Source organism: Zosterops lateralis (assembly GCF_965231275.1).
Source record: "Zosterops lateralis genome assembly, chromosome: 9".
NCBI classification, from domain to species: domain Eukaryota; kingdom Metazoa; phylum Chordata; class Aves; order Passeriformes; family Zosteropidae; genus Zosterops; species Zosterops lateralis.
The window spans coordinates 28,221,532-28,239,372 of record NC_139769.1 but is presented as its reverse complement, the minus strand read 5'-3'; the positions used below and the strand labels follow the sequence as shown (position 1 = coordinate 28,239,372).

Sequence of the window (17,841 nt, the reverse complement as noted above, 5' to 3'; positions counted from 1 at the left end):
GGGACACGGAGGGACCGGCCCGGGCCGCGGGATCCGCTCCCGGGGCTCGGGGATCCGCTCCCGCCCCAGGGAAGGCGGTGGAGAGTCCCCGCCTCGGGCCGCAGCCCCGGCCTGTCCCTCCCGCCGCCGGGAACGGAGGCTCGGCCGAGGGACACTTCCCTGCCCGGCGGAGCCCGCGCACCCCGCGCCGCCGTGAGTTATCGCCCAGCCGCGGTCACCCCGCCGGGCCGGCTCCGCTTCCCCGGGCCCTGTGACACATCCCCGGGCCCGTCCCGGCCGCGGCTCCCGGGACAGCGCTGGGCACGGGCAGAGCCGGCCCAGGGGGCAGGACAGGGCGGCAGTGCCGCAGCCGCGGGGAAAAGGGCTCGCTGTGGCCGCGGCTTCCCTGGGGATCCCGTGAGGGAAATGCCCGGGACAACGCGGGCCGCAGCAGCAGAGGGAAATGCCGCGGTGGTACCCGGCAGCCGAGGGCGGGGAGAGGGGACTCACTGAAATGGGGCTGGAGTCAGAGTGGGAGCCCCGAGCCTCGCCCTGCCCGCTGCTCAGCGTGTCACAGCTCGGGGACAACGGTGCCAAACAGCCCCGGTGTGCTGGGCCATCCCGCTCTGCCCAGAGAGCAGAGCGACAGCCTGAGGGGGCACAGGGCGGATCCCGGCAAGGGAGGGAAGTGTTCACCCAGCCGGGAGCGCGGCCACCCTCAGCTCAGCCGTGCCCGTGCCAAGCCTTCGTTCCCACACTATGAGGAAAAGGCTTTTCCCACCTGAAAAAAACTAAAACTCTGCCCCGTTATGAAATACCCAGGTGGGACAAGTCGGCAACTGGGAAAAATGTTTAAAAATAAAAGTAATAAAACCTAAGAAATGTATTATTAAGCCTGATGGTTCCATAGAGGAAAAAACCCACGAAGTTTTCCTGTGAGATGCTGGTGTTTGACCCCCCCCCAAGCTTCATTTATACCGTGACCCCTCGCCCCCCTCCTATGGCAGCCCTGTGCCGAGGCCGGTGTGCGCTCATTGCAGCTGTGAGCTCAACCCTGCAGTTCAGCGCACGCCAAAATCCGCTTCCCACCGCAGGGAGGTGAATCCCCACCCCTCCCACCCCGTCCCGTCCCGTGCCGTGCCGTGCCCTAAATGGCGCCGCAGCCCTTTAAGTGCATTAAGCGCCCCCGGCCACCTGCGCTCCTGGTCCCCCCGGGGCGGGGCCACCGAGTCCCCCAGCCGGCCCCAGCCCGGCTCCCGGCCCGCAGAAGGGCACGTCCCCCAGGCGGATTCACGGGAGAAGTTTAGCCGGACGCGCGGACAGACGGACAGACGGACACTGCCCCATGGCCTCCCTGTCCTGCCGCTTTGCATTTCCAGCCTATTTCCCTAATTATTCCACCGCTGCTGGGAGTCATCGCGGTCTCCCGGCTCTCTGGCGCGCTCTGATTTATCTCTCAGCCGGGATAACAGCTCCCCCCACCCCTTTCTCCTCGGGGAATTCAATTTTCATTCATTTTTCTGCTTTGCCAGATTGATCCAGCCCCCTCTGCCCTGCTCTGGATCACTCATGGGAGTGGTGAGCGGGCGAAGGGAGCCGCACAGCACCGAGCCTTCACCTCGGGGAAGCATCGAGAGGGGGTCGGGAGGGGGTCGGGGGGCTGCCACCACCAAAAAAAACCACCCCACCGGCATCTTCCCCGTGCTCGCTCACACATCCTCCCAGCAGAGGCTTCATCCCTTCCTCTCCTGGTAGCATTGCTTTGTTCCCCTCCATCCTTCCTGCTGTCCATCTGTTCCTTATGTTGCTGGGGATCTTTTGGTCTCTTTAAGGATTTTTTAGGTCACTTCGGGCTCTTTGGTCTCTTTTGAGTTTGTTTTTCCCATCTCACAGGAAGGAGAGGGTGGTTGAGACGAGCACGAGGAGCTTGCCCAGCAAATCCTCTCTGCGCCACCCCAAACGCTGCTGGGTCCCGGTGGTGCCCGGAGAGGGGGGCTCCATGTGGTGGGTGGGAAATGCCCCCTCCAGGCTTCCTCCTCCTCCCAGAGATAAATCAGAGCTGAGGCTCCATGGTGACCAGAAGGGTGAATGTCCACTTTCATCAGGTGGCATTTCTGGGACATTTTGGGGGGCTCTGGCCCTGCACAGACGCCCTGCTCCTTCCTCGGCATTGCCTGAAACCCTCTGGCCCTGCAGGCAGAGGAAGAGCTGAGCAGCGTGAGGCGATGATGCCAAACCCACAGGCGAGCAGGGATGGTGCTCCCACACCTTCCCTGCTGAGATCAATCATTAATAAAACGCAGGTAAATCCCAGAGCCTGTGAAAAGACACAGACACAGAGCCAGCCTTTCCTTGCGCGGCCCAGCCCTGGGCACATCGGAATTCGGCTTGGCTTGGACACTGTGTCACCGAGGGGGACATCAGTGCTTTGTCCCCTGGTGCAGCAAGGGGGTTTCAAGGCAGAACTGGGGGAAATGTAGAGGAATATAAGGAAATATAAAGAAAACGTGCTCCTGATTCATGCCTGTGGGGTGTCAGTGCAGCTCTGTCCCAGCCAGCAAACCCCAAACGGGTTCGGAGGTGCCGGGGAGCTGAGGGTTTGTGCCACTCGGGCAGCGAGTCTGCCAGGCGTCAACCCAGCTCCCAGAGTCCCCTCGTGTGACGAAACCAGCCCCCCCAGACCGAAGCGGTGACAATCCTCGCAAGCCCGAAGCTGCCACAGCCACCTTTGGGCACGAAGCCACCTCCCCTCTGGGCAGCAGCAGCCGCAGCCCCCCGAGCCCCAGCGCTCCTCACCGCTGAATTATCCCAACAATTCCCCCGTCCCGCTACATCCCTATGGCCGGGACCGGCCTGGAGCGGGGACAAGCACATCGAGAGCCGGGCACTCACCAGCAGCCGGGGAAAGCCTCTCCCCTCGCAGCCGGGGGCGTTGCTAATCGTAATTGAAAATTAATGGGCGCTGAGCGAAGCCCCGGTGGTGCTCCGGCCGGAGCGCGGGCGGAGGGGCGATGCCGGCGGAGAGAAAGGCTCTTCCCTGTGCCCAGGAGGGAAAGGGAACGGGGGCCAGGCGGCAAGGAGCGAGCGCTGAAGGGGTGGGACGGTGGCTGGGTGTGCGGGGGGCTGGCCACAGGCCTGGAGGAAAATTAAATTGCACTTGAGGGTAAATTGTATTAGGGAATAGCGGCCGCCTCGCGCCAGCCTGAGGCCATTTGGGTAATTAGCCCCAGAGACCCCCGGGCAGCGCCGGGAAGGGGTGACCCCATCAGGGAGGGCACCCCGGGGGCTGCACCGGGCCCCCAGGACAGCCCGGCCCGCCGGGGAGTGGGAGGGTCCCGCCGCTCAGGGCTGAGGCGGGACCTGTCCCCGAGTCATCCCCAGAGGGGGACGCGGTGTGGGGACACTGCGAGCCCCCAGCAGCCCCTTTGTGCCCTGCCGTGGGGCTGCCCAGCTGCTGGAGGGGACACCCCGGTGCCGCAGGCCGGGAGAGCGGGGCCCGGGAGGATCGGGACCGCACCAAACAGGATTACGGAAAGTCTATTTACTAGACTCTCTTTTTCCTGCGTGCACAGCAGCTTTAGGCTGCGGGCCTGTCGGGGATGCTAATCTGGGCATCCCGCTAACCCCCTTCCGGCAGCGCCCACCTCCCCAGCCCTAATCCCCCTCTCCCTCCACCTGCTGCACCCCCTGCCCACCCCACCGAGAAATTTTGGGGCTGAGGTGACCACGGGCAGCCCCACACGGCAATGGCGGGGAGCAGCTGGCGGGGAAGGGGGTGCACGGCGGGGTTATTGATGTGGGGGCGAACCCCCCGGGGAAATCAAGGAGAAGGAGGCAGCAGGGCTGCAGCGATGAGACCTTCCCCATCCATCACCCGGCGGTGGGCAGGGCCCGCAGCCCTCGGCGGAGCCGGCGAGCACCCGCGCAAGGGACACGGGGCAGAGGGGGCAGCACGGGGGGGCCAGCCCCCAACGCCTGGAGGGGTCACCACGCACAAACATGAAAGGAAAGGTGGAGAGAGACAGTTTATTTCACGGCAGGTGAGGGAGGAAGGGCTGGAGGGGCCGGAGTTCCCGGAGCCAAGGCAGCAGCAGAGCCGGGCGCCCTCCTCCTCATCCCTCCCCATCCCATCCCGCCAGCCCTCGCCTCCCACCTGGGCAAAGTGAAGATATCAAGAAAAAGGCTCCAAATCGGATTGACACCCCCCCTCCCCCTTAATAAAGTTTATTATCGGCCGGGCTCTAATCCTTTTAAATCCCCCACGCGGGGGGATGGGCCAGGATTAGGGGAGGGCAGCGTAATCCCAATGAATTTGTTACAGGGGGATTTAGACAGCGCTGGGAGAGCAGATGGCCCCGGCCCTGGCTCTGGAAAACAACCATTTTCCTTAATGATTCCTAACAAGGATAAAAGGGCAGAGAGAATCGGGGACAGGCGCGGGGGGCCCGCATCATGGAAGGGCTGGTCCCCAGGGATGCTGCCGTGTCTCCCTGCCCTGACCACGAGCATGGGCGGCACTGAACTGCAGCTCCACAGCTCCTGACAAGTTTTTTTCCAGCAGCTTCTTGGCCCTCACAGGCTTCCTCTGCCTCTCCCGGGCTTGAGGAGAAAGGAGGAGCCATCCCAGCCCTGGGGATGGACCAGCTGTATGGGGGGCAATTGCCCAGAGATGGATCATCCCCAAGGAAAAGGCAGGAGAAAACATACAATAATAATTAAAAATATTGAAAGGACTTTTAAACCGAGTGCTCTTCTCGGGGTGGGGTGGAGGCAGGAGCAGGGACATCAGGAATGGGGCGTGGTAGTCCAGCGTGCCCACGTAGCAGGGAGCAGCCCACACAGCAAGGCAGGCATCGGCAAAAATAATTTATTCCACTAAGACAAGCAGAGAACGAACAACAGCGTGGGGAGGGGGCAAGGAAAGGTGTGGGAGGCCCCAGGCCACATCTCAAAGACGGGGGACACAAAATGCATCTGAAGCCAGGACTGCTGTCCCCACCCAGCAGTGTCTGCTTTTTGGGGGGCTAAACCTGCACCCTCCTGGCCCCTCACTAGTGGTTGGACCCCAATGGGCTGGGACTGGGCTTCCAGTGTGAAACCAGCCCAGTTCCAGGGAGCTTCTGAGGGCAGCTGGGTGCCAAAACACAAACCACCGTTCGTGTCCCAGCTCCCACAGGCCCGGACACATGGCACTAGGACTTGAGAGGGGGATGCTCTGACACCTCCTTCCTCCCAAAAAGAGCCCTCCAAGAGCCCCGGGCGAGGCCACTCACTGCCTTGAGCGGGGCAGCTCCTGAGGGGGATGTGCCAGAGCCCCGCCCGCCGTGGGACAAAACGCTGTCCCAGGGGTGCCCTGCCTCAGCAGCCCAGCCAGGCTGGGAAAAGCCCCGGGCCGTGTCAGGCCATGGGGAAGCCGGGGCGGCCTTTGCGGGCGCGGGTGCGGAGGCGGAAGAAGGTGTACATGCCCAGCAGGCACATGGAGGAGAGCAAATAGAGGGCCACGCAGAGGCTGATGTCCAGGCGGGAGAAGCCCAATCCAAGCACCCGCAGCCAGGGGCTCCTCCGCAGGCCCTCTCCAGCATCCTCCTCCTCCCGGAGCAGGAGGCCGGGGCCCCGCCGGCGCTCCCTGCCCGCCGCGGCATCGCGGGCCAGGGCCACGGTGTCCCGCTTGCTGATGCGGCGGCGCCGGCCCGCGGCCGCTCGCAGCGCTTGGCTCTTGAAGTGCTGCTCGCTGAAGGAATCCAGGTCCACGATGTCCTCGCCGCCCTCCCGGAACTTGGGGTTCAGCCGCACGATGCTGGGGCGCCGCGGCTCCGGGGAGCCTGGGCGCCCCGGGACTCTGGCCTCTCCTTCCCTCTCCTCCTCTTCTCCTCTGCCCCTCTCCTCCCGCGGGCCCTCCGTGCCCAGCCTGGCGCCTTCCCTGGCCGCGGGGATGGGGTCGGGCTCGGCGTAGTCCATGTAGATGTTGGCCGGGGAGAAGTGCGCCTTGAGGAAGGTGACCACGGCAGGCTCCTGCCAGGCATGGACCCCCTGCTCCTCCTTGTGGCACTGGGGACACAAGTCTGGCGGAGGCCACTGCAGCTTGGGGAACTTGGGGTCCTCCGTGTCACCTCCTGCAGGGACCACAGCCGGTGAGGGGGTTACAGGGGACACGTGCTGCACCCTCCCCCTGCATAAACACCCGGAGAACCCAGCGGCTGGGCACGGCGACACCTGGAGGAGCCACCTCGGGAGGAGGGGTCCTCTGAGGGCAAAGAGCAGCTTTGAGAAGCTCCCTGTAAGGAGCACGTCAGATCCAACTGTATCTCCGGGGCAGCCTGATGCTGCATGACCAGCTGCTGTCCCCTGGGACGGGGGACAATAACAGGATAACGCACTGCTACACTCCACAGCCATGTGCCAAACCCATCCGGGAGATGTTCCTCTACCTGACCTCCCCTTTTCCCTCCGTGGCAGCCCCCCTTACCGGCCAGGCGAGCGTTGACCTCGTTGTGGTGTGACCAGAGCCAGAGGACGGCCTCCTCCCTGCTGGCCACGCTGTCCATGGACTTGGCTGCCATGGCCTCAAAGTGCTCGGCGCACTCCTGGCAGCCGAAGAAGTGCCGGACGTAGCAGCGCATGGTGCTCAGCACCTCCAGGGGTAACTCTGGGGGACAGAGCACGGGGTCAGCCTGGAACCCCCACTGCCACCACCACAGTGCCAGGGCTGAGGTAGCAACCCTCTGGGCTTCAGAGATTTCTGGCCTGCTACCTTTTTCTCAAGGAAAAGTTTCTCAAGAAAACTTTTTCTTAAAACAATCTTGGTAAACAACTCTTTTTTAAAAACAGTTTTTGTCCAGTTAGTGTTTGCTGTTTCTCTAGTTTAACCAATGGCATTAGAAAAGTGTCGTTCTTATTTACCAATCATGTTGAGTCTGTATCAGAACGCTTTATAAAAGGTAGCAAAAATTTAGACAAAACTTTTTTCTATACTCTTTGCCTTCTGAAATATTTGGAATCTTTCGTGTCCTACAGCGACACAACCCCACACCCCAACTCTCTTCTAGCAATATATTTGAACAGCTCAGCCATAACGTGCACCAGCCAAGCCACCTGCTGTTGTTCTTATCTCAGAACTCTTTTGAATTCATCAAGGTTACTGAGACATAAATAGTACTAAATTAAGAAAGAAGGGCCTGAAAAAGAGAATACTGAGAATGCAAGAACTAAATGAAGGAGGCCCAACATGATAATAGACTGTGACCAACCATGTGTCCTGAAAGGTGAGTGTTATATGTATGGACAATATAGAGCCTCCAACCAAATAATGTGTGACCACATAAACAGTTAACTTAGAATGTATAAAAATAGCTTAACGTAAACAATAAACAGCTTCTGCTCAATCGTATTAGTTAGTCATACAGAGGTCCTGAACTCCTGCACTCTGTCTCCTGTCTCCCATGGAAACTGCCCCTGGATGAGATGAAGAAGCGAGGGAAACAAGCCTTTGTCCACATGCAGCATTCCTACCCCTGCCAGAACTCAGCTGGATGCTCCCTCCCTGAGCCCCTGACGCCCCCAGGGACACCAGTACCTTTGTCAGGGCCATTCTGGGCAGCCTGGACAGTCAGCAGGTGGAAGATGGTCCAGAGCCCACAGGGGTAGCCACGGAAGTGGCGCTCACTGCCCTGGCAGCCTACCCAGGTCACGTTGGCAGGGAGTACTGAGGGGGGGGAGGCCTGGGGACAGATGGACACGGTGAGATGGGGCTGGCAGGCAGTGCCAGCTGGGGGGAAAGGGGCAGGGGAAAAGAGAGCAGGGGATCCCACATGGGCATCTTACATCTATGTTATTCTTCATGGCCTCCTTCAGAACTGCACGGGGCAGCTCGGGCTCTGTCCAGTTCCTCAGCCAGGCATCCAGGGTCTGTAGGTAGGTCTGCACGAAGGGCCGCCCTGGGAAGTACTGCAGAGGGGGCAGAGGGGTGAGAAAATAGATTCCATCCTGGGAGCAACACGGCAGCCCACGGGCACCCCTGGCTCACCAGCACAGGCACTGGGCAGCACCAGCATCCTCTCTGCTGGGGAGCAGCGTGGGCCTGGCAAGGCTTTGGTGCCCATCTCCGAGGGGATGGGGGCTGCAGCTTGTCCCCCCTACCCTGGGTGCCAAGTCCCCTGTGTGCATGTTCAGGCTCCAAACCTCAGCCCCAAGTGAGGGAGGCAAAAAGGCACTCTGTCCATAAGTCTGGCAAAGCCGATTAGCAGCTGCACTTTAAAACCACTCCTGGGAGAGGAGCAGCCTGGCAGCCCCTGCCACCAACAGACAGAGGGACCCACCTGTGGGGAGGAGGAGAAACCAGCACACAGGAGAAGTGAAAAGAAGGAGTTTGCTGAGTCTGAGCTGTTCTTCCTCCCAGGCTCGTGGGGAATCACATGAAAAGACCCAAATTTGCAGGGGAATTATTGTGACCTGACAATTGTGCTGCAAACACAGTGTCTCCTGACTCCTTGGACAGAAGGCCTTGCTGTGTGATTCCCTGCCTCCAGGATCCTCTTTTTTCCACGTTAGGACTTTTCCCCTCTCCTTCCCTTTAATACCTCTTGGGAATGTAAGAGTTAAGGCTGGGACCTGCTGACTGAGCTCCCCCAGGCTGAGCCCTGGGCTGGCAATCCTGGGGATGCTGCTCCGTCCTGTGGATGAGCAGGGCAATGGCAGTGCTGGCTCAGCGTCCCCAGGGAAGCACCAGCACCCACGACACACTGCTACAGCTCAGAGGGGAAGGTGTGCAGGAAGAATTAAAGATGGATCAAATTAAACCATTGCTGCTCTCCATCTCCAGAAGAATTAAAAATTGATCAAATAAAACCATATCAAATAAAACCATTGCTTCTCCCCATCATCCCAGCACTTCTGTACCCATGGGGAGGGAGCTGGTGCCACGGGGATTTATTTCCCTATCTCTGTAGTTCCAATTAAAGGGAGAGAGTGAGGGCAATGGTTGGAGGCAGGCAGAGGAGCCACATGAAGGTGTGAGGACTTAAGGCACATGTCTGGAGCTCTTTCCTGGGGGAAAGCAGATGGGGTTGGGAGCATGGGGTGCCTTGCACATCAGTGAGGGCTATGCAAGGTCCAAACTGATCGTGACACCCCAGGTGACAGAGGAGGGAGCAAAGAAGGAGGGCGTGGCCCCAGCCTGCCAAGTGGCTGTGACAGGGATTGGGATGGAGACAGGGCCCCTGCAGGCCCAGTGGAGGAAACAGCCAAATGCAGCAGGAGTCCATCACAGCAGGAAATTAAACTGCCCTGCTTGTGCTGGCTCAAAGCTCTCAGTCACTTCAGCTGTGCCAGGCTCAACATAGAAGAAAAAAGGACACCTAAAATTAGGCTTGTCTGAAGGCTGACTCAAAGTGGGAGTTCCTTTCCTGGACTATTATCAAAGGAGCCTGCAGAGATTGGCTCCCTGAGCTGAGCATCCAGATCAGAGTTACAAACCCCTGCGACCACCTCTGACACCCCAGCAGGTGACACCTCTCTTCTGGAAAGACCTCCTGCCTTGACACCTCCTACACGTGATGGTCCCACTGCCACCAAAGCCAGCCACACACACCTTGTTTGAAACACTCCAGCACGCCCTCTTAGCTCCCACTGGGACTCTGGGCTGAGTCTGGACTTCCACAAGGATGGGGACTGCCTGACAGCAGCCACAGGAAACACTCAGCACCAGGACACAGGGCCCACACCTGAGACTGCCACAGTTCACTACCCCCGAGTGCTGGGACACGGTGACCTCGCACTGTGCCCTTGTAAAACAGACAAAAGGAGACACAGGCGGCTCCTCCCCTGACACCCAGAGCTCCTCACCTTCACCAGCGTGCCCACGTAGCACCTGAGGGCGCCCAGCTGTGCTCCCGACAGCGAGGAGGCCCGGGCAGCCTCCACCCGCAGCGAGTAGTGCAGCGCGGACTCCAGGTCGGCCATGTACAGCTTGGAGCTGGGGAGGGCAGGGAACACCAGCTCCATCATCAGCCCGTTATTGCTCACCCCGGGGCTTTTCCCCCCGCGCCCGCCCAGCCCGGGGTGCCCAGCAGGGGGAGGGAGGGCTCTGACCGGTCGGCCCGCAGGCGATGGGACACGCGGTCCGAGTCGTTGGCAGCGCTGGCCGTGACGTTCAGCTTGTAGGAGCCGCGGGTGATGCCCGTGAGCGTCCGCAGCGAGTAGGTGTAGAAGGAGCGCGCCTCTATGTGCCTGCCAGGGGGGAGAAGCCCCAAGTTCCTCTTCCCGCCCAAACCCGACCCCAAGGAAGGGAGCAAAGGAGATGAAGGCTTAGCCAAGTGGGTAGTTCTGGGTACTTCCTGGGTACTTCACTGTGGTTTGTCTCCCAGGGTACTCCAGCATGGGGTGCTCCATACTCTCCCCCTGCCTGGGCAGTGGGGAGCCTTACATGCATCCTGGAGCAGAGCTGAGCCCAGGCGGCCATATCATGCCACTTCCATGCAGGTGTGGGAAGGGAATGGCTCAGTCACAAGGATTTTTTCCCTTCTTCCAGCTCCAGCCAGGGCTGGCAGTGCAGTTCAGTGCCCACCAGCAACCTCCCACCAGCCTCCCATGCTCGGCCGCTGTCTCCTTCCTAATGCACCTTTTCCCACAAGTACAAAGGAGCACAGAGAGATGGGGCACGAGGCTGGCATCCCCCCAGAGCCACTCTGCTGTGTCCCACACTCACACAGGCAGGCGGGAGAAGGAGCCATTGCGGAAGAGCAGGTATCCAGAGGGGAAGGAAGTGACGCCAAACTTCTTCACGAGCTCCTCCTCGCTGCTCAGCACCCTCCTCACAGCAATGTTCTCGTATTGCAGCATGTCCAGGGCCACCTGCAAGCCCCAGGGTCAGACTGGGGGGCAGAGGGACTCCCCAGCCCCAGCAGGGAGGCAGCAGAGCTGCTCAGTGCCCTGTGTAACGTTTAGCACTGGCTAAACTGTGTGTAAGCCGGGCAGGGAGGCTTCCTGCAGAGAGCTGCCCCACCAAAGGCACCCAGGAGTTATCAGGCACCAAGGATACAGGCTCCAAGAGAGAGATGGGGGATAAATGCAGCTGTGCCCACCTCTCTGCCCACAAAAGAGCTGTCCTTCTCGAAGATGAGTGCCAAGTACTGGTCCTTGTTCCTCTGGAAGAAGGTGTGAACCTCCTCGGCGCTGCAAGAGACAGCAGGACGGCAGCAGGTGCCTCGGCATCAGCAGGGTGCTCTGCCCTCCCCCTCACAAGGAGCTCGACCCTTCCCTGCTGGATTTGGCAGGGAATGCTGGTGCAGGACCAGCCCCACTAGGCAGGCAATTCCTCCTGATGAAGTTTCCAGCCTTGTTTTCTGCTCTGGTTCACAGGCTTTGAGAAAACCCACTGGGCTTGGCCAAGGATGTAAGAAAACAAAGCACAGGCAGGGCAGGAGGGAGCTACATGCTCACCCAGGGGAAAAAACAGCAATGAACTTGAACCAGGGCTGGGGTTTTTTTGGCTAAGACACAGAGGCACCAGAATACCTGAGGCATGTGCCTGGCTCGACCATTGCTTAGGGAAATCCAAAGGCTCCTTCTCAGGAGCTCAGGAATTCCTTCTCCCTCTCAGCAACTGCTTGCATCTAGCAAGGACAACTCAGATACCAACAGAGTTGTACAGAATCAAGAAAACCCTTCTTCAGGACAGGAAAAAGCTTCTAACACAGCCTCACTCAGCATGGCATGACACTGCCATGCCCCAAAGAATCTGGGGCTCAGGAATTGCTTGCTCTAAGTTAGGTTGATGAGCAGATCCATTAGGAGATGTGACAACATGGCCCATCTCATCTGGGCCATGGAAACAGCTCTACCCTGGCCAGGTCATCTGTGGAGATACTCCCTGGGATGTGAGTGATGCAGTAGCTGCTCCTCGCTCATTTTGGGTTCAGGATTTGCCCAGAAACCTGCTCCCCATGGGCCAGAGGCCATCCTGGCCTCCTGCTGCCCCTACCTTGCAGGCTCCAGCGGAGGACAGGCGGGTGGCCAAGCTTCCTGGCTCTGCTCAAGGTTGGTGATGATGGCGTGGCGCAGCTCCTCCACAGTAGCACTGGGGTCTGCAGGGGACAGGACACCAAGGGGTCAGTCCTGGGGAAGCCAATCCCAGGGGCTGAGCCAAGGGAAGCTGCTTGGAGCTGCCCCTCCAGAGCTCCTTGATCTTGCAGTGTATAGGAGGTGTGGGCATCAGGGCCATTCACACCCATAGCTCTGAATACTCACTGGTAATCCTTATCCCATCCTCTGGCTTCTTGCTGAAAGCTCTGAAGAACTGGAAAAAAAAAAAAACAACCAAACCCACAAGGGGAAACTGGAGTGAGTGTTTGGAGTGGGGCAGGAGGCAGTGCAACCCAGCAGGTTGAGGCTCCCCATAGACCAGCTCTGCCTCAGTTTCCCCACAACACTGCAGCATGGCAACTGACATGAGCCATGTCCCCATCTTTTGGGGCATCCCCAGAGATCAGGGACACAGGTATGGGCTGGGAGCCATATCCAGCCAAGGGCTGAGCACTGGCAGGCAGTGGAACAAGTGTCTCCAGGGATCCCAGGGAGGCACCTGGGACCTTCCCAGTCCTGCAAACCAGTCTCCCTGCTCCAGAGCTCTAACAAAGCAGGAAAAAGGGGGTTTTCCCATTCCTGGCCTCCCACAGTGGCTCCAGTACCCAGGGCAGAGCCAGAGCAGCAACACCAGGTTGCATCAGCCAGGTGTTTGCTTTGCAGGCTGGGCTGGGAGCTGGGGCTGTTTGCAAAAGGTGCTTGGCAGGGACACGGGATGTGAAGGAAGTGACGTCTTAGAACAGCCACATCAGCAGCACACCTCCCTGCCCCAGGAGATGTTCTCATCAGTGTCCCAGGGCAGTGGGCGCTCGGTGACACCCCAGGGCAGGGCTGGGGCCAAGCCAACCTGCCTGGAAAACCCCAAATCTGACCCCACCTGGAGCTGAGCCTGTGAGCAGGGACTGAGGGCATGTCTGATAAACCCCTCATCCCTACCCATTCCATCTCAAGGCAATCCTGGTTTTAACTGCTGGCTGTGGCTTCACTGCTTGTGTTGGAGCAAGGCTCTTTGCAGTGAGAAGCTCTGCAGAAGTGTGTTGACACAGCTAAAGGGCTGGGCACAGGCCCAGGAGGAGGGATGGCTCCTTGCCAGCCACCACAGGAGGATCCCAGGAGTTGCAACCTCCCACAGCATCCTCGTGCCCTCCTCCAAAACCTGTGCCTGCAACTTCTCTCTGCCCTCAAATAGCCTTTCTTAAGTGTCTCCAACTCAGGATTCAGACTCTCCCTCATCCCAGCAGAGATCCAGCCCCTATGTTTGGCCACAAAACACCATTTTGATTTTCCTCCCTCCTTGTTGCTCCATTGCCCAGCAGTTGCACTGGCTGCAGCCAGGACACGGCATTGTTTCGGGGAAGAGTGAAACAGCTGCAGCCTGCAAAGCCCCAAGGGGAGCATTTTGGTGCAATACCCCTGTCAATCCGATTGAGCAAGAGAGGGACAGGCCAAAAGGCAAAGCACAGTGAAGTACCCAGCAAGTACTCAGCACAGGCAGTCTCACCTTCAGGGTGGGGAAGCCTGTTATCCCAAAATCAGAGCACACTTGCTGGTTTTCCTCATCAGCACAGTCGATGGCCCCCAGGATCACTGCAGGCCGCCACTCTGTGGGGACAGAGGATGAAATCAGCACAGCTCAGCACCCCCAAAAAACTGCCCTCCTCCCCACAAGTGCTTGTGGAGACAGGAGGGGTCTCCTGCTGTGCCAGGGGCAGAGATCCTCCTGTCCCAAAATCACTGCTTGCCCCTCACAGGCCAGCAGGATGGTTTGCAAGCCCAGGGCTGTGGTCTGTCCTGGTGTGTGGTGCCCTACTTTCCAGGCAGCAGGAGCACAGGGAAAGCCGTGTGAGGCGGGAGGAGGCTCTGCACGCCCTGCTCTGCCAGCGCTGGAGCACAGAGCACAGGCAGCTCTGCCCAACACTGCCTGCCCGGCTGGTTCTGCCTGTCCAGCCTCTGCCCCAGCTCCCGGGGAGAGGACAACAGGAGAAGGGGAGGGATGGCCAGCCAGAGCTCAGGGAGAGCAAGGAACACAGGCTCCAGCTCGTCTCACCCCAGACCAAGGGCACAGCTGATAACCAAGAGGGAACAACCCAAAACCAGCAGCCAGGATACTGCAGCAGAGTCTGCCCAGGTCCTGAGCACCCACTCCCCATTTGTGACTCCCCAGTGAAGACCAGCAGGCCCCTGGGGTAAAGCAGATGAATAGAAGGGGGCATGGAGGCATGTTAAGCAGCAGCCTCTGAAAACCAGCAGGAAAATGGAGAATAAAGCTCTGAAATGGCTTCTTTTTAGAGTAATGGACACGAGCTGGAGAAGCCCCTGCCTATCCTTAGAGTGGGACAGGGAGGGACACGGGTCTGGCAGGCAGATGGAGCCCATGCTGCCCTAGGCAGGAACACGCTGGAGGCAGGGACACGCTGTCCCGTGTCTCAGGTGACAGGACAGGTGAGCTGCTTCCCACTGCCCTGGCACCCGTGGCACAGGAGGGCAGGTGACGAGCCCTGCTGCAGGGAGCCAGGCACGTTCCTGTACTCATCTGCACGTGGTGCCCGCAGGTCGCCCAGCATCCTCCCCGTCCAGCCCACTCCTGCGAGAATCCGGCCCTGGGAATGGCAGCGAGGATGCTGAGCAGCACGGGGGAGGCTTCCCCGCACAGCATCCGCGGTCCGGCCTCCAGAGCAGGGAGTCCTCCTCTGGAGAGGGGCCAGGAGCGCCGGCATTGCCCCGCGGGGCAATTCCTCACATCCTGCCCGTCGGGGAGTTCTGACGGCATCCCCAGGGAGGGACGGCATCCCCTCGGAGGGACGGGCTGCCGGCCCTGACTCACGCGGCCACCGCGCTGTATCAATTAGCGCAATAACAGGGATGCCCGGGGAGGCGGGGTGAGTCCCGGCAGGACGAGGGGCCCAGCGGCGGGGTGTGCGGGTCCCCGGGCAGCGCTGGCACCGCCCGGGCCGGGCCGGGCATCAAGGTCAAAGCCGGGAACAAAGCAGCTGGGATCGGTGCCCGGCAGCCTGCCATCCCTGCGGCTGCGGGGCTGAGGGAAGGGCCGGGGGCCAGCGGGACCCCCCTGCCTCGGGCAGGCTCAGCCTGAGCCTCTCCCTGCCCAAGGGGGTCCGGGGACGCTGCTAAGCCAGGCCTGGATAGCGGAGGGGAAACCCGGACACCGGGAGGGAGCCGGGCCTTCCCACCGGGCTGAGGCTCCGGGGAGATGGAGCCGGGCCGCAGCGGGGACAGGGGAGCTGACGGAGGGGAGGGCAGAGCGGAGTGAGGGATGGCGGTGGGAAGGACACGGACAGGATGTGAGGATGCTCACGGGGACGGGAACGCAGAGCCCGGGATGCAGGGAGGATTTAAGAGCGCGGGAGGAGAGGAGGAGGAGGAGGACAGGGGAAGGACACGGGAGGGAGTGCAGGATGCCCCGGTCCTGGGGCAAGCGGGACCCCCCGCGCAGGGAGGAGGATTTAGGGGTGCTGATGGGCGAACACACAGACATACAGGGGGAATTCCAGAGTGCAGCGGCAGAGACACCGCGTGCCGAGGGCAGAGAACAGGGACAGCGATACGGGATGGGGTAACGAGCCCAAGGGCACGGGAGGGAGCGGGGAGCGCCGAGGCGGCCGGGCGGGGATGAGGAGAGGGGCCAGGGCCGGGACTCACCGCGGATGTCGTGGGCCAGGGCCCGCCATGTGGGCGCGAAGTGGATGCAGTGCCCGCACCAGGAGGCGAAGAACTCGACGGCCCAAGCGCTGCTGGAGCCCAGCAGCCGCCCCTCCGCCCCCGGCCCCAGCAGCTCCAGGGGATCCGAGGCCGAGTAGAGGCGGCCGGGCCGCGCCGCGGGCACCCGGAGCAGCAGGAAAAGCAGCAGGAGCGGCGGGACCGCCGCCGGCCCCCCGCGGCCCCCGGCCCGCGCCCGCCGCCGCCACATCGCCCGCCAGGCCCGGCGCCGCCCGCAGCCGCCTTTAGCGCCCGGAGCCCCCGCAGCGCCGCCCCCGGGGCGGGGCCGGGGCGGGGACAGCGCGGGGAGCCGGCACCGGCACCGGGAACGGGCCCCGGCACCGCACACACCCGCACACACACCCGCACACACACACCCGCACACACCCGCACACACACCCGCACACACACACCCGCACACACACCCGCACACACACCCGCACACACCCGCACACACACCCGCACACACACCCGCACACACACACCCGCACACACACCCCACACACCCGCGGGGAGAGCGCGGCAGGCCTCACCACCCCCCCTCGGCCCCCATATCACGGGGAGGGGCCCAGTGCTCCCCTCCTCCCCCCCGGCCTTTGCGGCGGTGTTTCCCTTCCGTGAGGGGACAAGTGCCATAAAATTGTATCATTCTGATAAAGGGAGCACTGCCCAGGGAGGCGGCGGAGTCAGGGTGCCTGGAGGTGTGTAAGGAAAGAGTGGAGGTGGCACTGAGCGCCGTGGTCTGGTTTACAGGGTGGTGTTGGGCCACAGGCTGGACTCGATGATTTAGGTCTTTTCCAACCTAAATAAACCTGTGATTCTGCAAGGGCGAAGGCAGCAGATTCAGCCTCAAAAGGCACGCTGTCACCATCATGGGCACTCCGAGGGCAGCGCCCTGGTCAGATGCCCTGACATCAGCCAGTGTCACTGGACACCTGTACCCGGACACCTGTACCCGGACACCTGTACCCGGACACCTGTACCTGGACACCGTGTGGGATGGGGACCCTGGACACATCCCTGCCCTCTCCCCGGCCCTGCCAGGGATGCTCAGCAAGGATATCCAGTGGCACCCACAAAATCCAGCTCTTACATTTAAAAAAAGCAGCCTTCTACCCCCAGTGGTCCTTTCAATGGAATGTCTTCAAACTGGGAGTTAGATTAGGTATTAGAAAAAAACAAATCTTCCCTGTGAGGGCAGTGAGGCCCCGGCACAGGTTGCCCAGAGAAGCTGTAGATGCCCCATCCCTGGAAATGTTCAGGGCAAGGCTGGATGGAACTTGGAGCAACCTGGTCTAGGGGAAGGGTCGGCAGGATGACGGAACTCGATGTTCTTTAAGGCCCTTTTCCCCCCAGCCCACTGCAGGACTGTGTGATCCCTCCTCGGGCTGGGCCGGCCGTGCCTGTGCTCACGCACACACACACGTCAGCGGCTCCCAGACGGAAGGTGCCCGTTGCTCAGTGCCCCGGGGCACAGCCAGGCTCTGCCAGGATGGACACAGCCCCAAAATCCATCCCTCCGCTCCCTCCCCAGCCCCTGGGGCCAGGAGCCTCTGGCGCTGGGGGTGCCCATGGCTGCCGAGGCCTGGTTGCTGGCTCTGTCACCAGGAAGGCCATTATCCATGCTGGGCCCCACCTAGGCATTTCAGACGGACTTGCCATGCTAGAAAAACAAGCCTGCCGGAGCCCAGGCTGCTGAGACAGTGAGGGCAGGGGCTCCACACGGGGCTCCGGGACACAGCCTGGCCTGGGGGATGGAGCATGGCGGGCACAACCCTCGGGATTGCTCCCACCCATCTTCTGTGGGTCCGGGCTGATGGCAATGGGGCTGACCATGGTCTGCTCCAGCCCTGCCAGCTGTAATTAAATCCTTAAGGGATTATCACACCTCGGTGTCTAACCAGGAGGGACAGAGACACGGCCTTGCCTGTGCAGGGTTGCTCTAAAAGGTGGTCCCTTGCTACTGACAGAGACTTTGCCAGGACTTGTCCTCATCCAGCTGGTGATTCAAACACAAAAGTCCCCATGTTCAGGGAGATCACCACCGTTATCTCACCCTAGGTTAAAGCC

At 60.9% G+C, this 17,841-nt stretch overlaps 1 protein-coding gene across 1 annotated transcript; it reads right to left on the bottom strand.

Moving 5' to 3' along the window:
- Positions 1-4,121: 4,121 nt before the first annotated feature.
- On the bottom strand, positions 4,122-15,982 carry QSOX1 (quiescin sulfhydryl oxidase 1; the record flags this gene model as incomplete). The annotated part of the gene is made up of 12 exons (XM_083867896.1): positions 4,122-6,092; positions 6,446-6,625; positions 7,553-7,697; positions 7,801-7,923; positions 9,820-9,949; positions 10,066-10,203; positions 10,682-10,827; positions 11,058-11,148; positions 11,957-12,059; positions 12,223-12,271; positions 13,559-13,659; positions 15,715-15,982. The coding sequence occupies 12 exons, from the start codon at positions 15,980-15,982 to the stop codon at positions 5,377-5,379; spliced, it is 2,190 nt and encodes a 729-aa protein (XP_083724022.1). The 3' UTR covers positions 4,122-5,376.
- Positions 15,983-17,841: the final 1,859 nt, after the last annotated feature.